Source organism: Cibotium barometz, chromosome 5 (genome assembly GCF_041138505.1).
Source record: "Cibotium barometz isolate CiBa-2024 chromosome 5, ASM4113850v1, whole genome shotgun sequence".
NCBI classification, from domain to species: domain Eukaryota; kingdom Viridiplantae; phylum Streptophyta; class Polypodiopsida; order Cyatheales; family Cibotiaceae; genus Cibotium; species Cibotium barometz.
The window spans coordinates 50,005,316-50,027,831 of NC_141050.1; the positions used below are offsets into that span (position 1 = coordinate 50,005,316).

The 22,516-nt window shown below is 43.0% G+C and overlaps 1 protein-coding gene across 7 annotated transcripts in view; it reads left to right on the forward strand.

Annotated features, from left to right (window-relative positions):
* The window catches only part of LOC147638599 (uncharacterized), an 88,109-nt gene extending 74,613 nt beyond the window's left edge, over nucleotides 1–13,496 (forward strand). For 2 of the 7 annotated variants that reach the window (XR_015265946.1, XM_086798518.1), the window contains exons 7-8: nucleotides 12,551–12,719; nucleotides 13,037–13,496. Coding sequence is in view for 2 of the 7 variants with exons in the window: in XM_086798518.1 (XP_086654644.1) it covers nucleotides 12,551–12,715 (165 nt within the window). In the remaining 5 variants the exon portion in view is untranslated. Of the gene's footprint in view, nucleotides 1–12,550 lie in introns of all 7 variants that reach the window. The other 5 variants (XR_015265943.1, XR_015265944.1, XR_015265945.1 and 2 more) reach the window with 5 other exon arrangements.
* The last annotated feature ends 9,020 nt before the right edge of the window (nucleotides 13,497–22,516 follow it).

The following is a 22,516-nucleotide window of genomic DNA, read 5'->3' on the forward strand; positions in this document are numbered from 1 at the left end:
CATCTTCGTGTGAGATTTGTGGGCAGATCTTTTGGCAATTGTTTTAGGCTATTTGGCAGCGTTTCCCCTACTTTGCTAGAATTTAATACTTTCATTGCATGGACTTTCTTCAAGAGATCCCTTTTTTTTTATCTCTTCAGGATTCTTTTGACCTTGGAGATCTTCCCTCGCACCAAGCTTGTAAGATACGTCATGTTTTCTGAATTTTGATTGTGGGTTTTCTCCTCCACTTGGACATTTCCCACTAGTAATATAATGTATTACAAAAAAAAAGTGTGTACGCGTGCGTGTACGTGCTCTAAAGTGCTAGCCATCATGGCTGAGTTTGTCCTTGACGTCCATAGAAGTGATAGAAACTCAGTTCCATGGTTTATCTATGAAGGTTGGTTTATCAAGGTGGTGTATCTTTATGCATGAATGTGCACCCACTCTTGGGATTTGAAGATGTGAGTGGGGATGTCATAGCATGTGGTCTTTGCTATGCATGATGAAGTTGGTGATTTAAAGCTTTGTGAGCAAACACTCGTGAACGCAGGATGCACTGGTTCTTTTTAAAACCAAAACTTTCCATTGGTATATCGATTGGATAGAAAAACTGTGGATGACAAATACTATGTAGTTAAAGTAAATCTCATATATATGTGTACGAGTTACTTCTCAAAACCAGGTGAATGATGGCTCTTATAGGTTGTGAAGTTAGAATGGAGATGTCTTGTTCTTTTCTTAGTGTTTTTGCTTACAAGACATTAAAACAAATTGAAATAGTTGATGTCATCCCAAGGTCATCGTGAAACTGCTGAAACGATTTATTTTGGAATGAAATGTTTCAACGCTAGTAGGTGGACAAATGAAACAATAGAGCGAAACGATTATATACATAAAATCTGAAGGCTTGGGGGCCAAATTTGAAATTTCACATTTGGACCTTCAATTGGAGAAGGAAAGTGCAAATTTTCCTCAAATTTAGAATATCTATGCACCTAACGTGAGAGGTGAAAGGGTGGCCTTTTGGGACACCATTACAAATGTTATTCCCCAGGTTGATCATTGGATAGTGGGAGGAGATTTTAATATGGTTGAGCAACCTTCTGACAAGAAGGGTGGACGCGAAGGGGGTTTACACCCTTTGGAGCGAGCCTCATGGGAGGTTCACGCTTTCCTTTTTTGGCAGGGATTGTTGGACTGAGGATGACTTCCAGAGAAGGCCAAATTCCTTATCTTTCTCTTGGCATAACCGCAGGAGCGGGGATGAGAGCATCTTTGCACATCTGGACAGGTTTTATGTGGATGATTGGTCCTTGGACAGAAGAGGCACCATTGCTATTATGCGTGGCACCACCAAATCCGATCATTGCCCCGTCGTTTTGTGTCTCAGGGAGCCTGGGACTTGCTCGACCTCTCCCCGTATCCGTATCCCTGACTCTCTTTATCTAGATGCTGACATTTCCCTTGAGATCAGAGAGATGGAGATCTTGTGACGGTCCTAATCCTCGTCATAATATTGCGCTAGCTCTTGAGAGGACCAGCCATCATTATCATAGCATTGCCTTGTCTAAGAAGCAGGAGGCTCTGGACAAGGAGAGAGCTATTAGGTGTAGGATTGCTTCTCTTCAGAGGGAACATGAAAAGTATCCACATGCGACTTGGGTTACAGACCTCTTGACCACAGTTAGAGCAGAGCTGCAATTGGCCATGGACAGGAGGGCTGAGTTTGCCTTTCATGCGAATGAGGCCTTTTGGACAAATGCAACAAAGAGTTTTTTTCAGCACACTGGCCTTCCCATAGCAGGGACTCTGTGAGGTACTTGCAGGATTCACAGGGTGAGGTTCAGATTGAGCCTGATAAGGTGAGGGATATTGCTTCAGAATTTTATCGGTCTTTGTTGACTGCAGAGGTGCCCTCCCCTCAGAGAGATGTGGTAGGGCAGAAAGTTTGGGAGTGCATGCCCAGGCTCATTACAGATGCTGTGTGTGCTTCCCTGGATGCCCCTTTCTCGAAGGATGAATTCCTTCACGCTCTGCATGCTCTTTCGAGTGGCTCATGCCCCGGGGATGATGGTCTTTCTCCTGCCTTCTTTATTCTTTTTTGGGATCATATTGGAGATGCTATCACTGTTGCCCTTCAAGAAATGTGGGTGTCGGGTATGATGCCTCCATACCTCACGCAGGGGCTGATTCACCTTATCCCCAAGAGTGGGGACAAGATTGACATCAAGCAATGGAGGCCCATCACCTTCCTTTGATCTGCATATAAAATCTTAGCTAAAGCCTTGAGTATAAGGTTGCATCCGATTCTCCAAAGGACTATCCATGATACCCAGAATGGGTTCCTCCAAGGAAGGAGTATATTTGATAACATCTTTTCTTTCTGGGAAGCTGTCGAGTGGGCAAAGGTTGCCCCTTGCCATTCTTTTGCTTGATTTTGAAAAAGCTTGACAGAGTGAATTGGGATTTTTTGGAGGGCACTATGTCACACATGGTTTTTTCCCAAAACTGGATCAGAGGTGTGTCTTGCCTATACAGGGAGGCTCATAGCACTGTTTGAGCCTGTGGGGGGCATGGTAAGCGTTTTCAGATTTCCCGTTCAGTGAGGCAGGGCTATCCCCTCGCCCCTTTACTGTACCTCATTGTAGCTGAGGCTATGAGCAGGTTTCTTCGGGCTGCCCGTGGTGTTGTGGATCTCAGGCTGCCTTTATGTACGGAGGAAGAGTTATTGGACTCTGAGTTAGCAGATGACACGGCGTTGTTCCTTGAGGCTTCACATGCTTGTTTATGTGCTTTCCGGACAGCCTTGGAGGCCTTTTGTTTGGCAGCAGGAGCTGCTATCAATTGGCATAAGTCAGTTGGTTTTTGGATCAGTGATTCTCCTCTTGCAGATTGGGGTACAGATGTTGGTTTTACTTGGATTGAGAGAGGATGCTTTGCTAGATACCTTGGTTGTCTGGTGGGTGTTGACATCTCCCCTGCACAATAGTTTGCTCTAGTGCTCTTAAGCATTAAAAGCAAACTTCATCACTAGAGTAGGAGGAAGCTCGACTTGGCCTCTAGAGCTTTGGTGGTTAACCAAGTTTTGCTAGCCACGACTTGGTTTATCGCTTTGTGTTGGATCTTTTATAAGGGCTGCATTGGACAGCTTTGTCGCCTTATTCGGAACTTTCTTTGGTCAGGGCTTGATGGAAATGCACACACCAGGGCTAGAGTTGCTTGGGAAACCATTATTAGGCCCAAGCAAGAAGGGGGATTGAATATCATTGACCATGAGGTGCAATGTAAGGCTTTGCTGTGTAAGCTCGTTGTTAGGGGCTTTCTTCCAGGCTCTGAGCTGTGGAAGGACTTTCTCATGCAGCAGATCATGAAGTGTGTCCCTGTTCGCGGAGGTGACTGGACTCTCAGCTCACGCTTTATTGTTTCAGATGCAGTTCACCGCTCCCCTTCATCCCCCCTGGTTAGGTCCCTCCTACGGCCTGCCTGAGGAGTTTTTTTGTACACATCCCCCCGCGTTCAGCGGAGGAAGTTAACCGGCAGCCCATTCTGTGGAATGATTTGATCTTAGATGTGCATGGTAGGCCTCTTTGGGCAGCTATGCATATTCTTTGGGCTGGCTGGGAGACGCTTTGCCCCACAGTGTTGGCTTGGAAGAGGTTTCAGAGCCTCATCGAGATACAGAGATTCGATCTCACATAGCATTTGAGAGGCTGTAGTCGGAGGATTGCACAGATTGACGCAGCCATTCCCAAACCACTGGATTACTGAATCTTTCTTGGAAGACCGTCATCATTCTTGGTTTGGGGTTTTTTCTGGGAGAGAGGTTCCTCTTCAGGTTATGGGTCTCCCCAGGATGATGTACCGGTCTTTTTTTCTATACAGGATGGATGGCAGTTGGAGAGATGTGACGTGCAGGACCTTATTGAGGGCCCCCAGATTTGTCCTGTCAGAGTTGTTGGTAAGTTAGGGAAGCACGTCTTTGTTGACCCTCTCCCGGGATGATCACAGAGAGTGTTAGCCTTTGGTTGTATGGTGGCTGCCCTATCAGACATTTGCATTGGGACCCCGGTGAGTGGGTGTGGAAGGATGCTTGTAATCCCTTGAAGAGCATGCCTTTTTTCAGTTATACGGTACGGAATGCCAGACATCTTATCTTGGGACACATTCAGAATGTCCCTACTCTTAGACCCCATTGGGAATCTTACAGCATTTCGACTGACATTCAGAGGGTTTTTTGGCAGAGATTGTGGAATTCTTATAGGAAGCCACAGATTTCCTCCTTTATCTGGGTTTCTCTTCATGGTGGTCTGGCCATCAATCAGTGGAGGTCAGTTACTGGTGCTTGCCCAGCATGCCCTAGATGTGTAGGAGTTTCAGAGTCAGTTTACCATTGTTTATGGGGATGCAGGGAAGCACAGAGGGTTTGGTCTGCGATTGCACACCTCTTTGGTAGGATTAAGAGGGATGCTATCATTTCTTTTGGTTCTATCATTTGGTTGACACAGTCTGGGCCACAGCTGAGATTCGAGAGGACTAACAGGAGCTTGGCCATTATGGTTAGGCAAGGAGTTGCTCGGCAGTGTTGTCTTCAGGATTTGCCACTTTCACACACTGTCCTTCTGGCACAGAGGTTAGACAGTTCTTGGTAGATTATTGCTAGCATCTCAGCTTGGAATATCTGGAAGGTTAGATGCACCGAGGCTATTGAGGGCACTCCCGTTCTTGTTTCTCAGTGTCTTTGCAGGATTTGGAGTGATATTATTCACACCATCATGGCTACCTGGGCCCGAATCCAGGGATCTTGGAGGGCTGCGGAGAGGAAGCGTGGCCAGTTTATGAGAGAGTGGGACATTGGTATCTTTTTCACGTCCTCTCATTCGGGACCCTTTGGCAGCACAGGGCTCCTGATTGGTTGAGATCTCCACCTTTCTTGGTGTGAAATCTCCATTTTGTAAAAATTTTTCATACTTAATAGAAGTCTCCTTTCTGAAAAAAAAAAGAAAAAGCCCTAATGGGTGGGGCTGGGATGGTGCACTTATGGATGTGTTGGCACAGGGAAGGAGACCCCATTAGATAATCAAGTGTGCTCGAGCCGCCACCATGTGGGAAGCAGGTCAGGCTGTCCGATGATCAACGGGTCATCCATGGTCCCCAACTCTAGGAAGCTCCGTCCATAGCTAGTGGATGCGACGTGTCTGTTGAGGCCCTTTGTATCCCTCACATTGTTGGATCCAACTTTGGAAGCATCACTGGTCTGCATGAAAGTCATAGATGTGTACCTGTGTCCCGGCTGTCAGCACATTAAATTCATTCAGTAGGAGGATGTCTCCTTGCTGGTCAAACTCTAGAATATCTGCAAATAGAGAAGCATATGGTGACCGTTTATCCAGCAGTAAGCTCTGTGCAAAAGCTGGGGTCTCCAATGGGAAGTAACACACCGCAATGTGTAAAATCTGAAACCCTGGCCAGGCTTGGCGTATCTACATGAATCAGGCATCCTCATCCCGTGTGACCACCACTGTGAGCATCTTATGTAAATGAGACATAAACAAGATTGTCACACCTCGTGAATGCTGTTCTCTCCCACAAGTGTCTGCTACATGCGGACTCCCATGTACATCCTGACACTTTGGGCTAGCCTTCCTTCAGGGCTTTGATGTGTGTCTGTAAAACACATCGTGTCTTCCTGTGTATGTTTCTGTACACAGCCTCCCGGGTCCAACCATATCGTTCCATTATAGTTGTGGCCATGCTCATGCATTTGTGGTCCTGTAGACCCCGTATCCTTATCTAGGGTAGTTGTCTATGATGATGATCTTGCCATCATGATAGACAGCCCATTTTTCTGCATTGCTGGCCTCATGTTCCTTCACTATGGCAATCTTCCTTTGCTCTACTTGCAAAGGTGTGAGATTATCTCCCACGTAGATTTTAGTGTCCTGTAGTGCCTCTCTTTTGCCCAGGAAAGCGTGGCGGGAGGGAGCATCTCTGAACTTGAGAAGGAGAGACCTCTCCTTCATCATGTCTTTTCCGGTGATCCATGCATCAAGGAGATGGGTGTCATTTATTCCCATTTTCCTGAATAGTTTCATAACATCCTCCCTCAGGGCTGTTGCTGAATGGGAGACATGTCACCCTGTCATTTAGAGGCCCGGCTTGTCTATGCTTATCTTCTTCAAGTGTGGCTACCATGATTTCATTTGATGAATGTGTGTTTCTGTTTCTTTACCACTCCTATCCATTTAGAGGCTTCATCCACCTCATGTTCTTTGGCAATAGTGTAAGGTCTTTCCGCATCACAGCTTTATAGCCATTTATATGGTAGTGATGTGTGGACGTAGGCTAATGATGGACCGGGGCACTTTTTTCCTCCTTAGGACCCCCCCCCCCCCCCCCCCTTCCCCTCCTCGAGCGTGTACGCACGCTTATGAGTGATTGTGTAAGTGACCTTATCATGTCACTTCACTTTTACTTCACTCATTCTCATCAATCTACTTTGAGTGTTGTGCTTCTTTGTATCTCTCCTTGCTTGCTCCATGTGTGTGTGTGTGTGTGTTGCGGCCTTCGTCTCCACTCCAACAATTGGTATTAGAGTTCCTCGAGCGTGTGTACACACTCTTATGAGTGATTGTGTAAGTGACCTTCACATATTCTCATCAATCTACTTTGAGTGTTGTGCTTGTTTGTATCTCTATTTGCTTGCTCTATATGTGTGTGTTGCAACCTTTGTCTCCACTCCATTAATTGGTATCAAAGTAGGTTCTCTTGGCTCTCGCCTCCGTCGTTTTCTCTCGTCATCACCTCTTGGAGGCTAGTGCTGCTCTTTCAATTGTCTCAGATTGAGCTATCCTTTTAGATAGAGAAGGTATACCCGCTTCGCATAAGTGATCTGGTGGCAGCCATCTTGGTTGTGTTTAGTGGACATCAAGAGTTACTTGTAGGTCGTTGGGATATTTGCATTTTTGTGTATTTGCAAGTTGAAATGGCAAGCAATGATGCATTTAGGATGCTTTCCACTATGGATAAGCTTGACCGAACCAACTACATGTTGTGGTCCTATGTGATGTGTCATGTATTGGTTGCCAAAGGTCTTTGAAATGTTGTTATTGGCATTGAGGCACACCGTGTCTCACCAATGCATGATAGTATAGGTACTTCAGATAGTGCTGCTGATCTAGACGTAACTATGGCATCCATCTCCGCACCCTTCATAGCGAAACAAGCTAGGTGGGATGCACATGCACTTGTTTTGGTGGTGCTTTCTATGAAAAGGAGCATTGTGCCTCATATACGCTCATGAAAAACTGCGATGTAGGCTTGGGATGATGCTCTTGATGTGCTTTACAAGGTGTGTAACGAGACACGTGTGGCCTACTTGCACAAGTAGGTAGATTCTGAGCATATGAATGAGGGAGACTCAATAGATGAGTCTCTCACAAAGATCTCAGAGAGCAGCTTGCATATATTGATGAGGCCTATGCATACGGACAGTTTATCGGCGCCTACTATTTTCATAGCTTTGCCGAATTCATACCAAGGGTTTGCATCCACACTTCAGCTTATGATGAAGGGTAAACCCAATGCCTTTACATTTGATGAGTTGGTTACAATGCTCTTGTAGGAAGAGCAATCTTGGCAAAACCGAACTATATGTGTGTGGGAGAACAAATATTCGCTGCCAGTCAAAAAGGTAAAAGCAAAGCCTTCTCTCATGGCAGCTATAAGCCAAAGGCAGAATCAATTGAGTCTTCTGGTAAGGATGCCGAGAAGGGGAGTGAGAAGTCAAAGAAGAAAGGCAAATGCAACTATTGTCGGAAGCCAAGCCATTATATCAATGAATGCAGAAAAAGGCTCGAGAAGGAGATGATGCATCAGCACAACGTGTTAAAAAGGAGTTGTCAATAAACTATGGCATATGCATATGATGATTGGGTATTCATTGTGCACTATAGTCATGACTGTTCTATCCATGATATATGCATGTCAATGACAGATCAATATATATAATATTTTGATCATGGTGCTAACAAGCATATTACTTCTTAGCGTGGTTTGTTTTTCTCCCTTGAGTCTGCTCCTCAAGGAGGTAGAGTCACATGTGTAAACAACTCCATATATCCTATAAAAGAAGTTGGCAAGGTTATGCTCACTGCTATAAATGGCGGGACAATTACTCTGTCAGATGTCTTGTTTGTACCTAGCATCAAAAAGAACTTACTATCAGTTTTTGCTATTGCTAGAGTAGACCTAGTGGTCAGTTTTGTTGATGATAGGTGTACAATTCATAACCGGAGTGATGGAGACATCACTACAATATCCGGTACTATTAGCCATGGACTTTACAAGTTGGACATGTTTGAGAGATTGGCAAATAATGCTTGCCACATGTGCTACGAGTGATGCGGAGCTATATCATACTCGTTTCGGTTACTTGAATTTTGGCAATTTGTTGCACTTTAAAAGGAAAATGATGGTGTTAGAGTTGCCATAGCTTAAGGCTCTTGTCAAACATGTATATAAGGGGTGCATTTTGGGCTAGATGCAGCGGACATCATTTCCGAAAGATGGATCAATAAGGACTGTCTGGAAATACACCTTATATATAGTGATGTATGTGGTCTTATGAGAACACCATCAATCGAGAGATTTCTCTACTTTGTGACTTTTATTGATGACTACTCCAGGCACTCCTGGGTGTATCTATTGAAAGCAAAGTCGGAGGTTTTTACATGCTTTAGACACTTTGTTTCTATGGTTGAAAATGTGTCTACATGTGAATCAGCACTCTTCATATAGATCAAGGAGGGGAGTATATGTCAAAGGAGTTTTATGCATATATGGTTGAAAAAGGCATAAAACATCAAATGCATACTTAGTTGCAAATGGTTTTTTCAACCATCCAATTGAGAGTACCGTATTTGTAAAGAGGAGTAAGAATTATTTATTGGTGGTCATGGTTTTATATGTTGATGACTCGTTGCATTATTATTTGAGTATACAATTTATGCAGCATGATGATGGTCCTGTGATTTTGCAGTCAAAGTACATACAGAGACTGCTTACACGGTTTAGTCTTAACGACTGTAAGCTTGTTGCTACACTAGTAGAGAGAGATGCTAGGCTTAGCCTCCAGGATATAAGAACCATTTGATGCATCACTTTATTAGTAGCTTGTTGGGTACCTCTCTATGCAATACGAGGCCAATCATTCAGTTTGGGGTCGCTCAATTGAGGAGGATTATGTACATTCCTAGAAGTAAGCATTGGCAGATTGCTAAGCGAGTATTTCGAAATAGGGCATTTAGTCCCTTAGGCTTTTCTATGCTAAGGGAGGAGATATTCAGCTGTGATTAGGCTAGATATTATGACATGCGAGTATCCACTAGTGGCTTTTTCTTTCGTCTTGGTGATTCATGCCTATCATGGCTTAGTAAGAAGTAATCGGCGGTGTGCTCACTTTGAGTTGTGAAGCTGAGTATAGGGTAGCTTTTACGAGGACTGTGGATTGTGTATGGCTTAGATGCCATAGTTGTCAGGTACAAAATAAAGGTACGAAACGTAGGTATGAAAAAAAACGGTACTGGTACGGAACTTTTAATTTTCAAAAAATAAGTTCGATTGAGGTACGGTCCACTTTAAAACACACTTGAAAAATAGATATTTTTATACATTTAGAGATGCAAAGTCTAGAGAAGTTGTCATAAACTGGAAACAAGTTAAAACACTAGTACAAAGAGTCATGAATGGTGAACATATGCGTGCGGCATGCCATAAATAAGAGCCATGGTCCACACCCTGCAATAGTAAATACAAAAAAGTATGTAGTGACTAGTCACAACACAAAGTATAAAAATGTCTAGACTCTAGTCTTTCTGAGAGAAATCACTAGGGGAAGAAATACCCTCGCTAAAGGTACTCCCACCATCAGAGGCCAACTTAAAACTGTTCTCGCTAAGGACATTGCTCTCATCATCGTACTCGGGCTTTCTAATGTCTACAATAGGAGCATCCTTTTCTTCGGCAACAGTTGCTAAAGAGCTCCTCGAAGTTGAGCCACACCTCACATATGTAGCCATCGGGCTGGTCGAAGTAGAGGGCCGAACAGTGCATTTGTAAGGCCATAGAGACCATGAGGGGTGCACATATAGACCATGAGGGAAAAACCTATACGTAAGAATATGCAATAGAGTCCATATGTAAGTCTATGCAATGGACTCTATGCATAATACTATGCAAAAGACTCTCATGCATAAGGGTTATCGCATAACTAGAGCTTGAGAGAGAGCATGAGAGAGGGAGAGAGCTTGAGAGGCGTTATATAAGAGAGCCAAGGCCCACGCTCAAACGGCTAGAAAAAATAGTCCAAAAAATGGACCAAAAAAAACTCTCAGTTTTTTTTCAACAAAAACGCTTCAAAAATGTACGGTACCATGCGGTATGAAATGTCTGTACCGCATACCATTTCATACGGTGGTGCGAAACGACCTTGAAAAAAGAAAAAAAACGTTTGGGTCTCGTCTCGTGCTCCTCATTTCGCTTTGTGTCGTTTGTTACGTGCTTGTGGTGTGGTATGCATCCCACAGACAAATATGTTAGATGCCTTTTGGTAGATCTTGGTGTTGAATAGCAGTCCCTTCCGCCCTCAGGCACAGCAGATCTGGCTGCGGATGCTGCGTATTCTAGCCCCCCTCTCTCCAGAGGGTATGTTTACGTGGGGTGCCGCTGCTTGGTCGACTTCGTCAGGGCCTGCTATGGGCTATGAGATGGAGCAGGGCAGTCAGGCCATCAGATTTATTAGGGGCCAGCCTCGCCTGGTTCCGGCACCGGATTTCTCGTCCGACAGCTGGACACAGGAGAGGGATTTACGATGGGAGCTCCTCAGCAGCCTCACCATCTGGTTCACCTGGAGGGCCCGGTGCTTCACGGCCTTTGAGGGGAGATTAGAGCCACCAGCAGAGACTGTTCGGGGGATTTGGCAGGAGTTGATCCACACCCTGCGAGGACAGTACGACCGCATCCGGGGAGACTCGGATGAGGCGATTTTACAGCGCCAGGCCTTTCATACCACTTGGCGCTGCGGCCCGTTCTACACCCTACACACGGGATCCCCCCGTTGGCACTACAGGCCACCTGTTTGGCTCTTCCCCCCCCCCCCATTGTATGATTTAGCCGCTCAGTCCTTTAGACTGATGCTTGTATTTTGCAGCACCTAGGGAGAGTCTCCCGGGCTGTCATGATGTATTCACTGCTCTTCTCTCTGTTAGGAGCAGGAGAGATCTCTTTTGTAGCCCTACGGGCGTTTTTTACATAACTAATGAAAGGATCTTTTCTCGGAAAAAAAAAAAATAGCAGTCCCTTCCTCCATCTTCACTCATAGTGTTGGATAGAGTGAAGTATGCGAGAAACCCATTGTTTCATGCTTGCACAAAGCACATTGAGGTGCATCAGCATTATGTTAGGGACCTGGGAGAGGCTCATTGTAGAAGATATTAGCCTGGCTAATGTTTTTACACACGACAATGTGGCAGATATGTTCAAGAAGGCTCTCTCACAAGAGAAGTTCGAAGCTTTTTGCAAAGCTTTGGACTTATTGCCATTTGGGGAATGATAAGCCACATGATTCTTGTACATATTCACATCATCACTACAAAGATGATTTGTAGCCATTTATATGGTAGTAATGTGTGAACGTAGGCTAATAATGGGCCGGGGCACTTTTTTCCGCCTTGGGAGGTTTTTGCCCTGAGCATGTGTATGGTATTGATGTGTGAACGTATGCTAATAATGGGACCAGTTTCCCTCCTTGGAATGTTTTTTCCCCCGAGTGTGTACACTCTTATGAGTGAGTGTGTAAGTGAGTGACCTTATCATGTCACTTCACTTGTACTTCATGCATTCTCATCAATCTACTTTGAGTGTTGTGCTTCTTTGTATCTCTGCTTGCTTGCTGCATCTTTGTGTGTTGCTATATTTGTCTCCACTCCAACAAGCTTTGGCCTCCTTGGTTTCTCTTTGAGCTTTTCCAATTCTTGCTCCATTGTGGTCTCTTCTTTTGTTTTTGCTTGTGTGGTGAACTTGAGCTTTGTTCTGTGTGTGTTGCTACATTTGTCTCCACTCCAACAAGCTTTGGCCTCCTTGGTTTCTCTTTTAGCTTTTCCAATTCTAGCTGCATTGTGGTCTCTTCCTTCATTTTTGATTGTGGTGTGGACTTGAGCTGTGTTATCTCCTTAAAACAGGATGCCAAACATTTCAGATGTGTACTTGATGAAATGCTAATTTTTATTAATGTGCTCTGGAAATTGTCAATTTCTTGAAGCATGCTCGTCAAACTTCTCTTTCTCCAAAGCAGCCGGTTAATTCTGGCTAGGCTAAAAGAATATTGATTTTGTCTCGGGGATTCAAGTATTAAACCTTAATTTCCTGCATTTCAAAACTGTTGAGTAGCTTCATCATAGTTGGAACAGGATTCAAAAATTAATGTGTGCTCTGAGTAGACGTACGCTTTTGATAGACAGCATGGTAAGCTGGCAAAGTTTTTTAACTGTTCCTTCCCTTGTCTTTCTAGCTGGGATTACCAACAGCAGAGGCACAGCGACAGGCAGAATGGAGGGCAGAAGCAACCCAGGCACTACTCGAATTAGAGACTGGCTCTAAACACGCCGCCCCTGCTGGGAATAACAGAGTAAAAGGCTCGAAACATGGACTCATTGGACCAACTTTGCCTCCTTGAACAGGTCAAATCTGGGTCTTCATAAATGGTCTCTTGTGTTTTTATAGCCTTCAATAAAGAGGAAAATTTAATGAAGTAAAGGTGAAGTCATAAAAAGGCCCACTACAATTCTGGCCAGGCAATGAGGTTGGGCAAATTGGGTGTGAGTGAACTTTGGGTGGCAGCAACTGCATGAAAGCATTTCAATTTTGAACTTGTTTTCTACTGATCGTTTTTAACATGCTTTTCCTGGAGAGGATAGGCAATGCGCAGCTAATCCATGGTCTTGTCTGAATTTCATGGCTTTCACCACCACCACCACCACCACCACCACCATCACAGGGTGTCATGGTGGAGCTTAGGTCCTGTGAGAGCTGCATTACACATTCAAGATATCTCCAAGGATAGCATCAGTATACAGATTTCAAGGTAATCGTCTCAATAATTATTCTTTTTTATATCCTAGCATGACTGGATCCACCAGTAAAATAGGTTTTTTTTGTCATGAAAATGGAGAGTTCCGACCAATGTAAATACTCTTACTGCCAGTATACGAGATGATATTGACTGGACTTGGTGAGCCCTCCTTGTTGCTTTCTTATTGTTATGCGAACGGACGGTATGCTGTTTCTGAGGTGATAATAATGTCAAATCTTTAAAGGATATGATAGAGGTGGACATTCAATGGGGTGCAAATACACAGCTCTAAACTTTGCCCAGTGCGTTATCTATGTAATGATAAGGATGTTGGGATGGATAGGTTCAGTTGTCATCATATCACTTGTGATTTAGTAACAGATTTTCTCACGTTACCTCCAGTCATTTCACTTGATGCGTTTATACAATGAGTAATGTACCAAAAGCAGTCGGAGTCCAAAAAGTTCTTTTCTGATGAAGTTGATTGATTAAAACTATAAGAAGTTCGATGTTTGCAACATCTAGATGTTTTTATTGATATTTGAAGTAACACCGTCTGCAGATTCATAAAGATGATGGATAAACAAAAGCTCCGATGCTATGCTAATTATGGTCCTCTAGGTACTTTGTTTGGCCACCATGATTGCCACATGGACACACTCTTAATTCTTCACAATGGCACATCACCTACCAATCAAGAAAGATACTAGTAACTTGAAATTACAAGTTGAAATGAGTAGTTTTTTTCTTTCCCCCAATATGAAAAGGCATTGAATTAGCAAGCATTGCCCTCTTACTGAAAATAAATTGACAAAAAGAGACTGGACAAAACCATGTGTTCCTATTGGAGGCCTTTCTTTCATGTTAGTAACTTCAAAGCTCAATAGGCTATTGTTGGTCACCCTTAACATTGAAATATTGCCAATGACTCGTGTTGACATTGTATAGAGTATGGTAATTTCTTCAATCAAACATTGAAATTGATTATAAAAGACATGTTCATTTGAGTGGTTCTATGATACCTTGGTTCATTGAGGGTTGTGTGGAATAAAAGAATGAAATGTGACTAGAAGCCTCATGGAGCACCAATAACAATGGCCCATGGAGAGTTAATGTTATAACATAATCCTATGAACTATATATAATTCAAAAGCAATTACTTGGCATTGAACACTCATTTCTACGGAAATTCAATGAGGCAAGTCTAACTTGTGATGACATGTGGAGATGAAAAGTGGGGAGCAGACTCTCTAGTAATAAATAGGCTTGAATCACCCTAAGGTGGATTTAGTAATGCTTGGGAGCAAGCGAAAGATGAGGGGTACTTGTGTAGCGTTTTGAGGAAACCTTGTGTTGATTGTTGCTTGCATTAGTAGCTTGAAGGGTGGATTGCATTGGTCGATATGTGCCTTGTTCATTTGAGTGGTCAAGTTGTACTAGTTGGAGAGGAGGTGGGTTACTGTTTTGAGAAACTTGCACTAGGCATTAAAGAAGCCTAGGTTTCAAGATCAATAGTTGGAGCAATTAGGCACAAGGAGTTTGAATGGTAGTACATAGATTTGCTTCAACTTGCAAAACATCGGGAGCTACATAGGGTAGGAGAACCAATAGGTTGAGTTAGTCGATAGGTCGAGTTGGAGTTGGCAAATTGAGTTGGAGTCACACAAGTGTTGAGGGAGACTACAAGAGTTGGTATTTCTTGGAAACTGCTAGGAAACATGTTGGGTCTTGGCAATTAAACCCATTACTAATTACCATAATGATTGGGCTTGAAGATTATCTTTAATCAATAATAATGGACCTATGCCACATTGTTCTCACATTGGGAATCATCTTTCTTCTCTTCTTTACATGGAGAGAGAGAGAGAGAGAGAGAGAGAGAGAGATTCTTAAAAAGACCTAATGGGCTTACGAGACACAAGTAGTACAAGCCCATGGATAATGAACCATGGTGTTAACCACTATGCTGGTTAACATAGATTCTCTTGCCCATGCAAGCTAAAGGCACTTTTGCCATCTTACTTGCTCAAGCATGCACTTAACATGCAAAATATCACAAGCTACGTAGGGTTGGATATTTAGTAGATTGAGTTGGAATCACGCGAGTGTTGAGGGAGGCTACATGAGTTGGTATTTCTTGGAAACTAGTAAGAAACATGTTGGGTCTTGGCAATTAAACCCACTACTAATTAATATAATGATTGGGCTTGAAGATAATCTTTAATCAGCAATGGACATATGCCACATTATTCTCACATTAAGAAACATCTTCCTTCTCTCTTCTCTACATGGAGAGAGAGAGAGAGAGAGAGAGAGAGAGAGAGATTAACCTCTTCAAAAGACCCAATGGGTTTACGAGACAAAAGTTATACAAGTCCATGGTAATGAACCATGATGTTAACCGCTATGTTGGTTAGCATGGTTTCGCTCTCCCAACTGAATATGAGACGCTTTGGCATCTTACTCGCTCAAATGTGCACTTAACTTTTATAAGACGACGACGGAACATATAAAGTGGCCTTACCTTGCAATTAATGTCAACTTACTGTACATAGTTGCTTATGACTAGTATAGAGAACATACCATTTTTAAAGTTTGCCCTGTCTAGTGTGAAAACTAGTCATTTGTATATAAATCATTTTCGACAATAAGCAAGACAATCATTTCCTTGCAATAGTTTTCATGTGAGCTCTCCTCCTTCCCTCTTCTTGCTTTCTTGCATGCTATTGAATCTTGCTTCCTGGATGCATGTTAGATAGGTTTGATTGTAGGTTTTCTTCTTACATTAGCTTCTTCTTCTTCCCTCGCCTTTTGTGAGAAACAATGACTACGAAGAGGAAATTCTTCTTGCCTCCATCAAGTCATAGAGAGCTCTCCCTTACCCCTTTGGTAAGGAGCATTCCAATGTGATAACGGAGTGAGGACGGAACGAACAAGATAGTGCACCCACAATGGGAAGTTACATTTGTAGCTTGAAGGCAAGAGCCAACGACATTTCGGTAATGCTAAGGTAAGATCTTGACTAGCCTAGGGCTTAGCTCCATTTTTTCATCCATTCCAAGTTATTGGGATTATCCAATATTACCCAGTGTTGATTAGGAGGTCATGCTTCTTTCTAAAAACATGCGGTTTTGGAGCCTTGGTTGTGTTTGTTTATTGCTTTTGATTCTTCTTTGAAGCTCGTTTACAGTAAAACATTATATTTTCATCTATTGGTAGAAAAAAAACCTTGATTCTTTGGTGATTTGCATGCAATTAAAGCTTAACAAGCTTAGATTTCATTGCTTTGAGCTAAGGATTAGCTTAGCAATTGTGATTAAGAGCAGAATCCACTTCAAAAACATGAACATTGAGCTCCATTAGATTGAATTAGAGTGGGATGGCCAATTTTTATTCATGCATTTCATATTTTTTTATAATTAGTAGATTAGAAGCATGCTAAATCACCAAAAAATAATTAAAATAATTTAATTAGTTACATAAAAACCATTAATTAATATTATGACTATTAATCATATGCCATCAAGTTTAAAAGAAACTTAAAAACTATTAAAAATCAAGCCAAATCAACTCTCAAGTACAAGGACATGCGCGTAAAAAGACGTGAGCCTGGGAGCCTAGCCACGTGACTTATGAGTCTAGACACGTGAGCCGTGAGTCTGGATACGTGAACTTGAGTCTAAAGGTAAGTATATCAAATATAGTATAGACCAAGTATTACTGTCATAAAGACTCAAAGAGACACCTACCCATGTCCTTGGAAGATTTTCTTGTCATACAATCTATCCTTCGTAATTATTGAAAAATTAAGTACACTTATTACCCACCAACCTTGTCATAGACCTAGTTCCTACGCATTTCATAAGAAAGTATGTGAGCCAAGTTCATACAAAGAAAGGCGTAAGCTTGTGGACGCAAGTCTAGAGGCATGAACCTAAATATGTGAATGAGCCTAGAGATGTAGTACAGAGACGTGAACTTGGACACGCGAGCCATGAGACGCGAGTGTAGATGAGCCTCTAGGATTTATATTTGTGGCAACCTCTCTTTCCATTTCAAACTCCATCCTCATTATGTCTTCCATATATTTCCCTGGTCTAGTAGAACGCAAGGAGGTGGTTGTGTGAAACCCTATAATTCAGGATACATGATCTCTTGCCCTATGGGATTGGCTTATACGGTTTTCAATGGAACTTGTTCTTGCATGAAGCCCTCTGTTTCAGGATATGAGATCTCTTGCCCTATGGGTTGGGTTATGTGGTTTCCAATGACCCTTGTCCTTTGTCGACATGGCTTTGAGGCTGCTAGCTCACTCTACAACTGAGAACACATTACAAGATTTCTCTCATAAATCCCTTTGTGATGAGGTACATTGGCTTCTTACCCCTCCCTCGTGTTCCTTGTTCCTCATCCAAACGGAGAATAAATGAAACCATGTTCTATGGTAAAGACGCTTTTATAGTAGGCTCTTGTGGAGAGCGTAATAAAACAAAGCTAATCCACATCTGAAGGATGATGACCAAATTTGATGGAATTGGAGATCCTATTTAGTATCTAGAGAAGTTTGATGAAATTTGCGAGGCGATTGGACGAATTGATGACCCCACCAAGATCTGCTCATTTGGAATTTGCCTTGAAGTCAATAGCAATGAGTCTAGTAGAGGATTAAGCTAAGAAACACAAGATTTGACCAAATAATGAAAGCTTAATCTCTGTTTTACCAAAGTCACCTGCAGATTTGATGAAGAGCTTTGATCTCAATGTAGACTTGATGAAACTGAATTCTGTCTTCACCAGCTTGTAGAGCATGCTTGATTACCCCTTGGGCTAGGAGGAATTGAAGCAATTTGACTGGAGCAAGGAGTAATGTCAAAAATAGCTCAGAAAAACGACGCCCAGCAAAACAGCGATTTCTCCCTCTTCGCTTGACGGTTTACGCTTTTGTTTGGATAGGATTGAAGAGCTTTGAAGTGGCTACCATATGCTAGAAGGACTTGCCCTAATTTGATGTGTGCAAGGTGCTAGAGACCCTCCACTGGCTGGGGTTGAAGGGGAAGATGAAAAACTCACTAAAAACCTGATTTTTTGCTAATTATCTTACTAATCCTCATTAATTAACTAATGGGCTCATAAATCTGGTTGATTCTAGGCATGGCTCTGATACCATGTTAAAATTTGAGCATAATGATGAGCTAGGGTGGATCATACACTAGAATCAACATGATTAACAAAGTGATTAAGAAATGATTAAGATGTAATTAGTGAATAATTAGCAGGTAGATTAATGTAGGCATGGATACTCAAAAACCAGCAAATTCTCATTAGGGCTATGCCTCAATTTATAGAGTTTACATCAAGCATCAAATCCCTTTGATTTCTCCATGATTCACTCCCTGAATATCTCCACCTCTTGCCTGATTCTCTCCACCTCTTCTCTTTTCCCTGAATATCTCCCAGAATAACTCCACACTCCTGAATTCCCTCATGCTACCCATTATTCTCTCCCAGTAGATTCTCCTAACCTTTTCACAGGTTTTTTCACAATTACATCTCCTCTTTTACAGCCTCTATCCAAGAGCTTGTTCCCACACACACCCTATTCACTTGTATATTTCAACAAAGTTGGCAGAGAATCTGCCTAGCCGTTTTAGGCCTAGCAGGCGGGGATAGTCCTAGCCAGCATGTCAAGTAGGACATCTATTCCCACGAAGCACAAAAAAGGAGTGTCCAATGTTGTGGCCCAGACTACAACAATTTTGTGAGTGTGCGAAATTACACCTCTCAAAGGATCCACACGCATGGAAACACTTAATGGTGTGAAGATGAAAAGATTTTAAACTTAGATTCCTCAACACTAAATAACCATTCTCCCAGCAAAGAAGTGCCAGAGCCAATCAAGTCCCCAAAACAGGAACCCATACTTCGACCATGCCACTCAAAAAGAGGCTTACCCTTTATTTGGTCATAGGGGAAAGTAACTAAGTTCCATCAAAAGCCTTGCCCATGCCATATCAACCCTTGCCATCAAGTGCCCTCCTGGCACAACTAGCCTCTCCAACAACTAACCAAACTAACACCCATACTGCTAACATTTCTAACCATGCAAAATCAGAACCGTAGACGCCTAAGCCCACCAGTTCTCAGCACTAAGTTTCCTTAATGGGGGTGACAAATGGTGGGTGCCAAAAGGAATACTCAAGGCACAAGGTTACTATGAAGAGTAAAAGAAAATCTGGATGCTTAAAAGAAAGGTCCATACTACGCATGCTACAAAAAGGACCATAATGCGCAAGGTAGCGAAATCCAACCCTAAACCAAAAACATGAATCATCTGGAAGGAGTTGTTAGAATCCCAAAGATATTATGCAGGTCACACATAACTCTAGACCCAAGGCAACCGTAATTAAAACCAATCCATCATACAAGGCAACCCCAAGGAGTGCTACCAAAAGATGGTGGGTTCATGATGCTCTTCGAGTGGCCCAAGGCTATTATGAAGGTAAAAAAAGCATTTGGGTACCTAAAGTCACACCAACATTACCCCCAACTTCTTGAGCTACCCACATAAGGTACCAAGGCAAGGTGGCAATGGAAACCCAAAGCTACCAACAATACTAGAACCCCATGCTCATACCTAGCAAAGGGTAAGGGAAATAATGAAGAGTTCATGGAGCCCCATGACCATTGCCAAACACACCATGAACATGATGTTCCTTCCCCATCGACCTTAGAAGCCTATGCTATAGCTAAAAGATAGGAAACATGAATTCCCCTACTATACTTGGCATTAATCTCAAGCCTAGCTAAATGGGCCAAACACAAGTACCTCACTCTTATCAAAGAAGAAGGCTTACAAAATGAAAAACTGATTAAAAAATGTCAAAGAATGTAGTAAAAAGAGTCGAGAAAAGCAAAAGTGAAGGAGACTTTTGAAGGAGAGTCCCCAAGAAACCAATACTAATTATGTAAGTGGTTCTCTAATCACTAGCTCTCTAATCACTAGCTTTCTGGGTACATCTTAGGATGGGGGGCCATGGCGGGTGCAAACTTGGTCCATGGTATGGCCCATCATTGGGATCACTAGTGACCATAATACCACTAATTAAGGCACCCACACACGCATGGCCCAACACTAGACCTGTATATTCACTAAGGGACTTTTTGAATGCAAAATCTCTAAAAACATTGCATGTATACGCTATGCATGTGCGTTCTCATCTACACATGCACGTTCCCTGCATATTCACTAAGGGACTTTTTGAATGCAAAATCTCTTAAAACATTGCATGTATAAGCTATGCATGTGCGTTCTCATCTACACATGCACGTTCCTTGTGCATGCACGTTCCTTGTGCATGCACATTCCTTGTGCATGCACATTCCCATCTGTGCACACACATTTCCACGTTTCATCCGCACATGCACGTTCCCATCTATGCATGCACATTCTCTTCAATGCATGCATGCACATTCAGGGTTATGAATGCACGTATGCCACTCTGCGTACGCATGTTCCCAAGAATAATGAATTGTGAACATACGTACTAACGTACGTTCCTAGGCAAAAGCTATATAAGCTGGACCCTCTCCTCGTGCACATACGCATGTTCCCAAGAATAATGGATTGTGAACATACGTACTAATGTACGTTCCTAGGTAAAAGCTATATAAGTTGGATCCTCTCCTCATTTTACAATATTCACACTATAGCTAGCTAGACTCTTGTAAATTTTATATAGAAATCCTTCACAACCTCACACAGAGGAACGTGGCAAATCACACCGACCAGCTGTAAGTGTAGGCTCTCGAGGTCAACTCCAACATCCATTGCCTATAGGGAGAGCTTGATGTTATTCACATAGAGGTGGAGGGAGCTCAAGTAGCATGGGCACAAACTCAAGAGGAGCTTACACAAGCTACCATTGCACTGTAAAGGGCCAAGACAATGGCACAAAATAGGCAAAATCTCGTGGGATAAAGTCCGCAACAACATGTCTAAGCAAAAATAAGGGCTTTAGGAGGGCCATAGAAGCAAAAGATAAAACAATTTCTTAGCTGGAACAACAAATTACAGATATGAAAGCTAGGCCATAACAGAAGCAAGCCGTACCTGACACAAAGAAGAAGTTTGACATCCTAATGGATGCAGTCACCAACCTTCTAAACCTCACCATCCCTCCCCAACCTCCCTCTAGCCTACTTGAGTTGCAACACCACAGACTCCAACTCAACCTACTTCAGCATAACATCTACATCGACGAGGACATTCCCACATCTACTTTCTCAACCATTCTCTCTAAGGTACCATGGGCCTCCCAACCCATCTTAACCATGTTGTCCTTTTAGAATACCATCTCCTTTATAGAGCCTTCCACCATCTTCCAAGTCGCCACTGTGTCCTCTGCCTCAACTTCCAGTCTTAGTGCTGAATCCTCACCTTCTCTGACCAGCTAGAAGAGGGCGTTTTTATTGAACTATTCATTCTCAATTACGTAGGTGTTCGCTTCTTATTAACTTGCTTGGTAAGTAGTTCTTGAGCTCATGTGTGCACCCACGGCTTTGGCAAGAGGCCGATGATATACATAGGTACCTCACATCACAGGGCAACAAATGTTACATGCCAATTAGCATCTTGGTGTTGTATCATAGGATCTGGAAGCAGCTCATGGAGACTAGACCACACCATCTCTTTGACACGTCCATGTGGCCTACCCCCAAGAAGTTTGATGATGAATACGGGGAGGCCCATGAATTCTATAGATCCATGAAACCAACACACACGATGAAAGAAGAGGAGGAGGACACCAGTGACATTGCCAAGGATAAGGATGATAATGATGTGTCATGCAGCAATACAGATTGGTTAGGGGAGGACAACCCAATAGGATCAGATGTTGGTGGCCCAAGTGAGGCTCCTCCCATGGCCCTTCCCCATTTGGCCCCTCTTTAGGTGTATCCACTCTAGATGCTTCCGCCAAAGAGCAACCCTCAGCATGAGCTTCCCTTCTTGTCGCCTCCACCTTGCCACTTGCTCTGGCACTCCCCCCAGGATTATGCCCCTTGCCTCTCTAATGCTACTATCCCCCCTTTTGTCTCCCAAACCACCCCCACCACTTACACCTTTACGGGACGTCCTAAATGGACTCACCAAGGTCTCAACTTTACCCCACAGAGCCCACATCCAACAGCCTTATCTCTGGGAGTCTTAGAAAAAGGTGAAATCCTGGCACCACCCCATCGATGGTAGTAACAAATGTTCCCTCCAACCACCCATTCAACTGGCAAGATCCACTCGACATGACTTTGACATTGACAGAGCCATCAAGATTCTCAAATAGGGGCAACACTCTAACCCCACACCAGATATCAACATGATCATTGATCGAGCTGGACACATCAACCTAA